The sequence below is a fragment of the Acyrthosiphon pisum genome, chromosome A1 (assembly GCF_005508785.2).
Source record: "Acyrthosiphon pisum isolate AL4f chromosome A1, pea_aphid_22Mar2018_4r6ur, whole genome shotgun sequence".
Classification (NCBI taxonomy): domain Eukaryota; kingdom Metazoa; phylum Arthropoda; class Insecta; order Hemiptera; family Aphididae; genus Acyrthosiphon; species Acyrthosiphon pisum.
Genome location: NC_042494.1, coordinates 107,976,564 through 107,989,560, shown reverse-complemented (window position 1 = coordinate 107,989,560; position 12,997 = coordinate 107,976,564). Strand labels below are relative to the sequence as shown.

Here is a 12,997-nt window from a genome sequence, read left to right as displayed (position 1 = left end):
TAAGCGGGCTCGGCAGTAAACGTCTCGTTTCCAGTCCAGTGTAGTAGTCCGTGGGCCGAACAAAAAATCAGCCACCATTTTAATTGAGGTAGTTTTTATCAATTTTAAGTAGCGATTAAACTGATTAGTGATTTGTAAACTGTAATGTTCTTGGGAATATGTTTCTTATCTTGAATTAAAACTGATAAAACCACCTCAAATAAAATGACGAATGATTATCTGTTATCGGCCTGCCACCCAAAAGTGTCCACCCCGGCCTGGTCACATCTATTTTCGTGCTCAATCGTGTTGTTTTTGGGGTTTTTTTTCTGGTACCTATTGTTTGATTCCAACCATGCTCAATCGGGTTATGAAAAAGGTCAATCGTGCTCAGTCGGGTTCCAGCCTTGTCGAGGGGGTCTTGAAGTGTAGTTTAATGAGTTACAATACGATCATGATTTTATAATATACAGTGTTTACTGGTGCCGCTGATAATTGATTGTGTTGTTTCCACTAAACGTCTGATTGGAGAGGTGTTGAATATTGTTTATGTGTCATATGTATCGCGTGTGTGTAAAAGGAGTGCGTATAATATATATATATATACCTATAATGCGTATGCGTATGTATATATTATTATGTATATTGGATCACCATACATTCCATAATATGGTCCGTCGTTATTAGTTGTCTCGTGTTTTATTTTAAGTCTAAATATTATATATTACATACGTATTAAAACCAAGAATTAGTTTGTTAATAATATATTATTCATGGATATATGTAACTTTTACCTACATTTCAATATTTTATACACAATACGGTGACGCGGACCCGATGATTGTTTCAAGGTCGATCGTGGTCCGGTCAAAGTGTCTGGTTAGGATTGACAAGATTTATCAAATTTAAAATTAATAATTGTTTATAATTATTTTGTAGTTAAACATTTATAAAATTTTCAACTTTTATAGCTAATAAGGATTGAAAATTTAAAACAAGGTTAAACTTAAATAGGTTATATATAAATTACTTTATTCACAATTACATCATCAAATATACTTTGTAGTGTCATACGCTGTCTGAGTGTCATCGCTCGAAATCATTTACTTATACAATTATTAAGTATCATTGAATTCAAATTTAACACCATCCACTACCGTGACACACTTGTAATCTACTGTACAGCAGAGCGACACCCACTTGTCCACCTTTTTTTATGTTTTTTTCCCCGGTGCTCTTGAAAACTATTGAGAATTTTAAAATTTGATCTCCAAAATGCACCAACTAAATTTACTTTCCGATCAAACATGATACTGTTGAAGAAAATCGAAGTAGTTTTATAATTTATTGCACCAAACCGTGATGACAGACACAAAAAAAAAAAATAGTATATAAAAAAAAAACACACACACACATTGTAAAATCAATAGGTACATTCATTGCTCCGCTCAGAATCTAAAATTAAATTAAATAATTAATAATAAAGTACAATAATTGATAATTAATAATTATTAGTTATTAACAGTTTTTTTTATTAACCAGTTCAACCGGTTTTCTGAAAAACCTGTTAAAACCACGGTTTTTTTATACTCGAACACCGTAACCAAAACCGAAACTAAAAGCTTTAAAACACTGGTTAAAAAACTGTATCTGAAACCTAAAATCTTAAAAAAAACCATTTCCAAAACTCAAACCGAAAACATACAATAGAAAATTCGTTCTTAAAACCAATTAAAATTATTTATAACTGATATACAGGTTTCTTCAAATGTTATAAAGTTAATTACCTATATTATTTATAATTTTAGTTAAAACGAGTATTTTTACGCGGAGATAATATTTTTTGTTTGAATCCCAATGCTATACTGAGTAATACAGTATATTAATTGGTAATATGAATTATTTTATTTATATTTTATAATATTATAACTACTATAGTTATTGATTCGAAATTAAATATAAATATCAAAGTTGACTTTGTTCGCCCGTATGCGGTTATGCATGTCTCTATTGTATTGTATTGCTGTGTTTTAAGTATTTGCGTATATTATCATTATTTTATTAATGTTATTAAAATTTTTCGTATCTGACTGATCCGCGTCTGTCCTGCAGTCATCAATCGCTTAATATGTTACTATCATCAGTCTCCTCAGAGTGTCCCCTGAATTACAAATGTGTGTACCAAATCTTATTACGTGTATTTGAATCTTAATAGTAAGCCTTTTTAAATAACAATATTTTCAATAGTCCAATACAATTTTTTAATATCCATTTAAATTAATATTTTGTTCAAAAATTAGGATTTCGCGTTATGTTACTAGCTACCATCCATTAAACTTTAAAGTCAATGATGACCTACCATAGAACGATGTGATGAGAGACAGACATGTAATTTTTCGCTCTCAAACACTAAACAGGAATTGTTTATTATGTTTGTTTATGGAGCAGAGGAATTGTATTTATTTCTTTTATAATTTCGTCTATAACAGACTCAGACGAATTATTATCACGCCATTATGACAAATATACAGCATATTCACACACCTTATAATGCATAACTTCGTGTCTTTTTTTTCAGTAGGTACATAGGCGCAAAGTGGGGGGAGCTTGTGGGGTGCTAAACCCCCAAACTTAGCCGTAGCCCCCCCCCCCCCCCAAAAAAAAAAACCTAGGACATACAATTTTAATATGCTATATTGCAATCGTTTGCTTTCCTTTAGTATATTCAGCCTCCCCAAGTCGAAAGTGGAAATTGCGCCTATGATGCGCCTATAATAATGGTACCTAAGTTTTTTAATAATAATAATATTGTCTCATGTGTAATTAAAATCATTATTTTTATATTCAGTTTAAATAATCATCAACCACTTCGTTTTTAATATTATTGACACTTATTAGAAATTATATGAATATAATTACAATTGTTATTAAACTTTGATTACATGTTACCTGTATTACTATATTTTGTTCTATAACTTCGAATACTAAGCACAATGTACCTATATCTAATGATAAATGTATAATATACTACTTACTTATATACTAAGTACATAGGAGACAAAGTATATAAATATTTATAACTAAAGTGATTGACGAACGATATACCCAATTAACTATTTATCCAAGGAGCCAAATTGAGTTTTGTTATTGAGTTGCAAGATACCAATGGGTTTCTGAAAAAATAAACACAATAAAATTGATTATTTGTATATATGAGTTCAGTAACACATTTTCATCGATAATGGTAATCATCGCGTATTATAATAATAATGTTATCGAATCATTTTAGACTTTCAAAAATTATTTTGGATGTTAGACTTTTAAACTGTACCTAATACTATATTTCATTCTAAATATTTAAATACCTACGTAATGGAAATCATAATATATATTTGTATGATACAATTTGTTAAAGGCCTGTGTATGTATTGTATAAAGATAGGTGAAATCAATCTAAATTGTAAATAATAACGTTTGAAAGAACTTACCGACCACTGGGCACATCAAATGCATTCCGTTGTATGAGACGAATGTCTGACGTCACACACATTATGAAAGCCAATGTCGTTTTTCGTATTTCTTTAAGTTGGTCTGTTTTCAAATAAGTATAATAATAATAAAAATAATATATCAAAGAATTATAATGAATATAAAAACGCAGATAGGTACTTAAGTTGTTTAACCGTCAACGTTACCTAAGCTAAAAGAACCCGGTTGCTTTCCAAATTCGTAATAAAATCTGTCGCCAAATTTCCATCTGAAAAACATTTCACCGATAACACATTGGAATGTGTGCCCAAATATGGATCCAGGTTTTTGTTTTTCCAAAATTCCAGCTGCGTAATAGTCAACATCGTCCACGTGTTCATACATGCTAGCTAAGGCATCCACGTTCTACATAACATTTTTTTTGATTTATAAAATAATTGTATAGATAAGACGAACGTATACATATTATGCATGTTTTATGCAAAGGTAGGCAATAACTTGTAACATAACATAACATAACATTTATATGTATTAAACTATTAAAGTATTAAACGTATTTACTTTTTTGCTCATTTGATCGGTAAAGTCTCCAAACGTTCTAGCCGCTCTCAATCCACACAGTTGTCTGAATTTATTATAAGGGGGTTCACCGAAATCTCGGCCACGTTCCAAGTCTAAGGTGATCAAGTCAGATCCGTCCGTTTTGTTCGGGCTTCTGAATAAGAATTCAGTGATCTGGATCGAACAATAGACACATTAATATTATTGTTTCAAAATAATAGTATACGATCTATATACTAACTATAGTATTTTATAGTGTCAACACACAGATAAAATACCTCTTTTGTAAAAAATTGATCTTGTCCCTGCGCGTGTTGAGTGAGCATTCCTCTGACAAGACTATCATAATTGTCTTTATTCTGTGCAATGTCGGGTCTCAAAAAAATATCGCTTAGACGGAACGTTGATGTGGTTTGTCTGGATTCACTAACTAAACTGTAAAATAAATCATATTGTTGTCAAAAAAATTTAAGTCTGTTTCCGTAGAACGCAATGGCGTTATTGTTATTCATATTATCATTTCATTACTCCATGGATCCTTGTATATAACTGTGGAGACCTCTATACGCAGCGGCGGTAAAACTAGTAAATGTAGTCGGGTTCAAGAATGCGTCATAATTATCGTCAAAGCCATTACTTAACGGTAATAAATTATTTGCTCTGCAATAATCTCTACCTGTAATTCATAAAATATATAATAACATTATTATCAAACAATTATGTGCATTATGCGCCTGGCATTTTATTGTGTATATTAATTTGATGTCCGCACATCATTCTATAATAGTTATATTACAAATTATTACGACTTCGTATTAGAAAATACGACATTTATGAAAACTAGTGTTTCCGGTAATGATGACCTACCCAAAATCACAGGCAAAAATTCATTGTATGTCACATGCTGATACATTGCGATGACCAATCTCCTGGCTTCTTGGTATATTTTTTCATCGTTCCACGTGGGATTCAATCTTTTAAACTCGTCACACAGTATGTTATGTAATCGCATTAAGGAAATTGTGTTGACTGCCATATTGGGATGTTGGTTAACTCTTAGATCACCTGAATGCAATAAAAAATTCATACAATAATTAATTCAGTTGAATATAATATAAGAATTTAATACAATTAATTTATAGTAAATTATATTACGGATACACAGATTTGAATAAGACATAATATTATATTTACCTATTTAAAATTACACAGAAAACTGTCAGACAATACAAATTATTTTGTCAATAAACATATAATAGAGAACTAATTATTAAATAGTTATGTGCACAATATATGTGCATAATAGTAGTACTGAGCATGATTTGAAAAAACCACCTGTTACATAATCTTGGAATGCAAATAATTAGTATATCTTTATTATTGGTAAAAAACATCGTACTTTTTGGTCAGATGGGCTCTACTAATGATAACTATTTAGTTATTACTTATTATTTTAGTTAATTTATAGGTATAGATTACTTATAAGAGACAAGAGTACTATAATATATTTATAGGTAATTTTAATATGTCTCATATTTAGTAGCTGTACAATTATTATATATTCAATAATGAGTAAGTTTATTTATTATACCTTTCAGCTCGTGTAAATTGTTAAACAGCCTATTTTAAAAACGTATTTTTTACCATTTTATATCATATTGTAGTTTATTAATATATCAATTGATAATAAGCCTGCAATTTTAAAGATAACATTTTGTAATTTATAAAATGTTTCATAATAGTCTGAAGAGAAAAATAAAATGAAAATAATATACGTTGCTATATTGAGTGTGTAAGTTGACACAATTATTATAATATTATAAACAGTTTATATTTTCAATTATAAAACTTGCTCTAACTGATAATATTCAACTATTCAAGTGATTGTTGTCAAATGTAATTCTATAACGATTTAATCAATATGTTTTTTGTTCGTTTGTTAGTACCTACCTACCTTAATAAGTAGATTATTATGACTTATCAACGAAATGGTTTTTATAATATACATCCAAAACGAATACAAATGATTTTTAAAAACTTGCGAAATTGATGGGAGGGTCCTTGAACGACTTCAACGAATATAATATTAATTTGAATTACCTGAAGCGTAGCACACCGAGTTATCTGTCGGTACGTTGCACGATTGTGTTGGTTTTTTGACATTTGATAAGTATGATTTTCCATTAGGTCCAAGCTGTGTTTTAAGCTTGCCATTAATAAGTGTACGTAAGCTTCTTGCTGTAACAGCATCTGAACCGTATAACGCAGAGCAATCAATAAAACTGCTAACACCAATAAGCTAAAATACAAAATTGCTTTAAGAAAAATATAATATTGTTTATCTATCTATACCTAGGCATAGGCGTGAAGACTTTTTAGTGGGAAGGGGAGGGTGTAGTTATTAGTTTATAATGATTCGGGTACACAACATAACATTATATTCTAAAAATGTATGGGGGACTAAACACAATTCCGTCAGCCTATATAGTCCTTATGCCCTCCCCCATTCCACACCAATGATAGTAGGTAAAATGTTTTAAATTTATAAGTATTATATTATTTTCAAATGTATATAAATGTGTACAGTTTTGAAAATTGTATTATAGATCACGATGCTTACTTGTCTGACCGGTTGGATCTGACAACCTATGTCTGACGTATCAGCTGACCGTGGAATGGATATGCATCGTTTTTTCGAACCAGGGTCGTCTTGCGGGATAGTTATCGGAAGGCACCCTTTTGGCAGAAATTTTGGAGTCGTACCGTCTGGGTTACAACACTCGAGTTTACCACCATTTACTACAATACGACACATTTTTATTATTAAGACAAGTGTTGACAAGCGCATTGCTGATTAATACATATTTTACATTTTTACAATATCTCTATTTTGTAATCTAAAAATGTATCTAATAAAATATTATATAAATAATTTAAAAATATTTTCCGATTATTTACATGTTAAACTTTTACAGACGATTTTTGAATGCGAACATAAAAAATAAGTACATAGATGTCGATGGTCTTAAAAGACACTAATACGAATCATTAAAAATAAGTTAAATCATTAACTCAGTTTAAAAATTAGTTAGTGAAATTAAGAACTTAAATTAGATAGAAATATGTCAAATAATCTTTATCTTCCACGGGTACCTAATATCTAATATTAAAAATAAAACCAGTTCGTTTACGTAAAATGTGTATAAGAAGACACTACGCAGTCATTTGTTGTATCCGTCTTACAGGTGCGCAACAATAGCAAATTTACGCTCAGTAGATAATGTTTTTCTCCGTTAGCATAAAAATTATAGTGAAGCGACCTATTATGAAATTCTATGGTAAAAACATTATCCGTGTTTGTGTGTGGGTTTTTTACGATATTTCAATTTTTTAGTAATTTATGCATATAATAATGTAGTGTAAATTAAAAATCTTAATAACTCACTTAAAAACTAAACTATCGTAAAAAACCCACATGCAAACACAGATAATGTTCTTACCATCGAGTTTCATAATAGGTCGATTCACTCTACTTTTTAGACTAACGGCGTTAAACGTGATCTGTTGAGCGTAAATTTGCCATGTTATGCACTTGTAAGACGGAGACAACAATTATTAAAGCTGTGTATAGCGTCCTCTTATAGTTATTTACTTATTGAAAAACGATCTCCTAACTCATTATATATCAAATGTTTTGTTTGTAAATGTTTTAATATAAAGTATTAACTATTGTTTGCAGTTACAAAAAAAATAACTATAACATATTGTATGTCCTATAATAATATAAATATTTTTAGGTATGTACGCATGGTACGACTATATCTAATTCGAATACCTAATAGATAAGTGGATTCGTGCAAGGCAATATTTTATTATGTCGAGTACCTATACGAAATACCAACGAGTCAAACGAGTCATCACTTATTACCAAATATAATATCTGTTTTTGTCAAAATAATACATTTTTTTTTAAAGATACAATGGTATTTATGAAAATGTATTATCACGTCTAAAACATAATATTATAATATAAGTACATATAATTTGTAAGTTCAATTTATTTTAGGTTAATCAATATAAATTTATTTACACACGTCATGTTTTTTCGTAAAATGATAATATGATATATATTATTTTAGTATAAAATACTGTTTTTGGAAATGAAACATTTTTAAATTTTTAATACATCAAATGTATGAATATGTTTTATTTATTAAGATAATACTTCTTAGCTTGATTAAAATAGGTATTCACCTGAAAGTTTAGGAAATGCCAATTCGGTGTCGTGTGCAATCATTTGTCCGAATTGCGTGACTAATACATTATGTTCCGGTGCAGGTTTCTCCATGTCTAAGAATAAAGTCGTTCGTACGTGTCTGGAATTTGGCAATTCGCGACCAGAAATCGCTTTTCTTTGCTGTGATTTACCTTAAATTGTATTATGACGATGTATCATTATAATTTTTTTTATGATTGATGAAATATAGGTATAATTTTTTTTTTAAATAATATACCACAATAATATTTTCACTGCATAGATAACAGCACTATCAAGAGACACTAAAATAATAATATTTTATATGTAGTATAGTATTACCATCCAAGTAATTTGCATTGATAATTCGGGTATTTGCTGTATTCGCTTGTCCCCAAACTGGAAAATTCAAATTGTTACAACCGCCATCTATAGTTCTAAATGGGGCATCGGGATCACATCTGGGCTTGGTAAAACATCGATCGGCCAGGTCAACGTCTATCGGATTTAACAGTCCAACAGATTTTGATGGATCCATTAAAGATCTAGTGAAAATGTTTTGTACAATATGTACAATGCATCAATAATTTGATGCAAAGCAATGTTGATGCATAGTAATAATTATAATTAAATTTTTTTCATTTACGGTATCTTAGCTGGATTCGAATCTACAACTGCAGGCTCATCTCTCATTACTGTCACATTTTGAATTCCTTCATCCCGAAAGAAATTATTGTTTTTCTTAAGAGCATTATTTTTAGCATGTAAGCAGCGTGATTCTGGACGGTTATTTCTATCTAATTAAATACAATTACGAATATGAGTTATTGAAACGTCTAACGTTATATTATTATATTTTCTTTATGCCACCTTTTACTTAAATTACATTATTTAAGTTAATATATTCACCTGCTTTGAGTCCGGTTTCTTCATTTTTACGGGAATCACACGATACACAAACAAAGAATACGAAAATGATAATGATTCTTTTCATTTTATTTTACTAACAAGTGTCAACAATGCAGCGGTCACAACTGAAATGCATTGAGGTCTGAGCAGTGTATGTCTGGATTGTCGTAACCCTACTTGGCTATTTATAGGATTGAATTGTTAAATATTATGCTCAAACAATACTATCTTGCAAATTGTATCAAATCGTTCTTAAATACATGCCATTACAAATAATTACAATGGCATTAAAATTTAAACTGTTGCGGACATTAAATTGGCGCTCGTTATACATTAAACATAATAATTACTACTTTTGGTAAACTAACCTTGCCCGGCCACGGGTACCTACTTATGAGCGATTATCGCTATTCATGCAAATTTGTTTAGGTAAAGATTTGTAATTACACAATTTCTATCATATTTTACATAATTTAATTTTGATCTAGTTAAAAAAATAAATTAAATACGACCGCGATGGTAAAACTATTATTACACATTATTAGGATTTGTTTCAACGTATTCAAACGTAGAATTAATTCGTAAAAATGTGTGTATACTCCTCATCATATTGGCAGGTTTAACGGTTACAGCAATGCGATTGGGATTCGGCTCGAAACACATGAATAAGACGACAGGTGATATTTATTATTTATTTAAATTTCAATAGTGCAGTGGTTTCGAATCAGTAGGTAGGTACCTACATTTGAGTTACCGCATGAATTTAACAGATTATACAATTGTATATGTCTACGAGTATAACTTTATAATAATAATATGTAAAAATTTACATATTTCAGTATAAACACTATGGTATTAAAAAATCACATTTTAATAAAGATTATTATTATTTATTTTAATTTAGTCTTTTTCATTGTCTTAAATATTCGTATTAATATTCTAATTATTATCACGAGTTATAATATGTTATTTTAAGATCATGAGTAACTACAATAATAAACATCACATACTCGATAATTTAAAGTTATCACTTTTTACAGTGCAATGTTATAATAGTCACGTCCATCAGACAATAGTTTTAATTTTGACGGAGGAAAATAAAAACATAAAATATAATCAACACGTATTTATCATTAAGTAGAGGAGCAAAAATTAAGAGAAGGTTACAATAAAGAAAAACCAAAAGTATTTTTTTATAATTTATTTGGACAAAAAGCTAAATAAATTATGTACATTTTCCAATTAAAAGTTACAAAGTTGACAATTTTTTGACTCGAAAGGCGTACAGTATTTAAAAACTATAAATCAAATTATATATATGCGTGTAATCCAAATATTGGAATGTTATATTTTAATCTTCTTTCCAGGCAGACAAATCGAGTTTTGGTATAGAGTTGCAGGTTACCAATGGATTTTAAAAAATTATAGGTAAACATCATATTATTACAAATTACATAGTTTATTTTACATATTTTTTGCTTCTGTAAATTAATAATTAATTTGGTACGGATCTTCTATATGAGAAATTATTAATTAAACGCGTATATTTCACAGTTCATAAAATGTCAAAATTAAAAATAACGATATTTCTATTTGCCAATTTTGAATTAATATAAATTGTAATATATACATTAACAGTTCGTCTATAGCTACAAAATACACGTGTAACATATTTTTTGTTCCTGTAAATTAATAATTATCTTGACAAGGATCTACTTATAAGCACTTACTACTAGTTACTATAGCTTAACACACATCACACAGGCGCCATTCATAACTAGTATAAAATGTCAATATAAGAATAATGATATTAATTCTATTGGTCCGTTTAATTTAATATAAGATAATATTGTAGGTACTTATACAGAAAAATGTTGACTAAAATTAAAAATTGGATACTATATTGTGCAGTAGGGTACTCAGTACTCACCGACTGCTGGGAATTTCAAACATATTGCGTTGTACAGAATAAATGTCCGATGTTAAACACACAACGAGTGCTAATGTCGTTTTTCTTATTTCATTGTGTTGTTCTGTTCGACAAACAATATATATTTATAAGAAGATAGGTATTTATGAATATTATAACAATGGTCAGTGAGTAGCAATATCATAAAATATAATATCATAACTCTGTACAATAATTAATAATTATGACTGTCATATTGTAGTATGAAAGTAGTATATTATAAAGGTATACCTAGTTTAAAAGAACCAATCTGATTCCCGAATTCGTAATAATATCGATCGCCATACTTGAATCTGAAAAACATCTCTCCAACTACACATTGGAATCAGTGTTGGGTAGTAACGTAACGGAAGTAACGCGTTACGTAATATCATTAGAATTTTATCCAAGTAACGAAAATGTAATGGAAATTACTTTTGATAAGTTATTTCTATAAAATAACGCGTTACAGTTTCGAATTATTAAGTACCTACCTATTGCCAAAAAAAAAATATATACGTATAATGCGGGTATTATTATGTTTACCAATCAATCTTATATATTTATATATTTAATTTTAACTCGCCACAATTCAGTTTTCGATTGTTTTGACATTTGACATGTCCAATTACACGGTAAATCATGAGAAAAGTTATAATTTAATTTGATTCTTCTAAATAGGTACCTAAGTACCTTCGCAGAACGTTTCCCATGATATCTATTATAGCGTGGACTATACTCTATTCCAAATAAGTTTGGAAAAAATCGCGCATGCAGGTCCTCTGTGATTGGCTACAGCTTCGTTACTCGTCTTTCGATACGCCGGCCGGTAGATCACGTGACATACCTGCGTGAAACCAGACGCGTTTTCGTCGTACATTTTTCCAAACTTATTTGGAATAGAGTATAATGAGTTATATACGCTCCTATTAACTATGCATGTTTTATAAATAATTTAGTGTTGTACAAAAACTGTTCAATTTGAAAATACTTATTAGTTATTGCTGTATTTAGAATTTACATTAGAATATCTATAACATTTTATTTCTGAATTCTAATAATTAAATAGAACCGAAATATTTATACATTACGCCGTTATAAATCATTATAGCCATTTCACATTTGGCATTTATAAGAAACAATTTATTTTTATAATTGTATTATTTTTATAATTGTACTAGCTCTAAGTGTAACTCGGGGCCCGTTAGACTCGCTGAGAACGGGTACCGGTTTTGGAGACAATTTCGTTGGAATTATAAAAGTCACAAAGGTTGTAATACGAAAGTTTAGGATTTCTGATAAGGATTATTGATATGGATTGGAGATAAGACTTGGCGCTTTGGCGGGAATGTTTAAAAGTTTAAGCGTCTAGCAAAACATTGTAAATAGATACGATCTCCTGCCGTTAGTCCACTGCTTTTAGTTGTTAAAATTCATAAAAAGTGTAAAGTAGATAGCTGGTGTATTTGATTGTCTAGCTATCAGTCATCAAATCACATAGGTAGGCATGACTGCGTCGGATCGCTGATAATATACGAAGCGTATATCACCAGGTATGCAATCCACCTGCGGTGGAGTGCGGACCTCGTTAGTAGCGTAGGTAGGTATGAGAATATTGTAGAATATAGTTTCTGTCAGTTAAAAGTTGAAAGTTATATAACGATAAGTGATATGGATTGGACATAAGGCCTGCGCTTTGGCGGGTACGTTAAAACGTTTGAGCGTCTAGCAATCCGTCACGAACCGATGTAAATCATTAAATGCATGTGTTGGATACGAATATACGATCCCCAGGATCTCCTGTCGTTTGACCGATTCTTTTGGTTGTTAAAATTGTTAAAAGTGTTGAGCCGATG

The 12,997-nt window shown here is 29.9% G+C and overlaps 1 protein-coding gene across 1 annotated transcript; it reads right to left on the bottom strand.

Moving 5' to 3' along the window:
- Positions 1 to 2,797: 2,797 nt before the first annotated feature.
- On the bottom strand, positions 2,798 to 9,379 carry LOC100167837 (peroxidase). The gene is made up of 13 exons (XM_001948280.4): positions 9,194 to 9,379; positions 8,931 to 9,081; positions 8,627 to 8,829; positions 8,284 to 8,457; positions 6,650 to 6,828; positions 6,130 to 6,328; positions 4,897 to 5,094; positions 4,558 to 4,705; positions 4,308 to 4,464; positions 4,030 to 4,203; positions 3,675 to 3,873; positions 3,468 to 3,570; positions 2,798 to 3,152 (listed from the first exon to the last, which is right to left on the bottom strand). The coding sequence occupies exons 1-13, from the start codon at positions 9,276 to 9,278 to the stop codon at positions 3,089 to 3,091; spliced, it is 2,034 nt and encodes a 677-aa protein (XP_001948315.1). The 5' UTR covers positions 9,279 to 9,379; the 3' UTR covers positions 2,798 to 3,088.
- Positions 9,380 to 12,997: the final 3,618 nt, after the last annotated feature.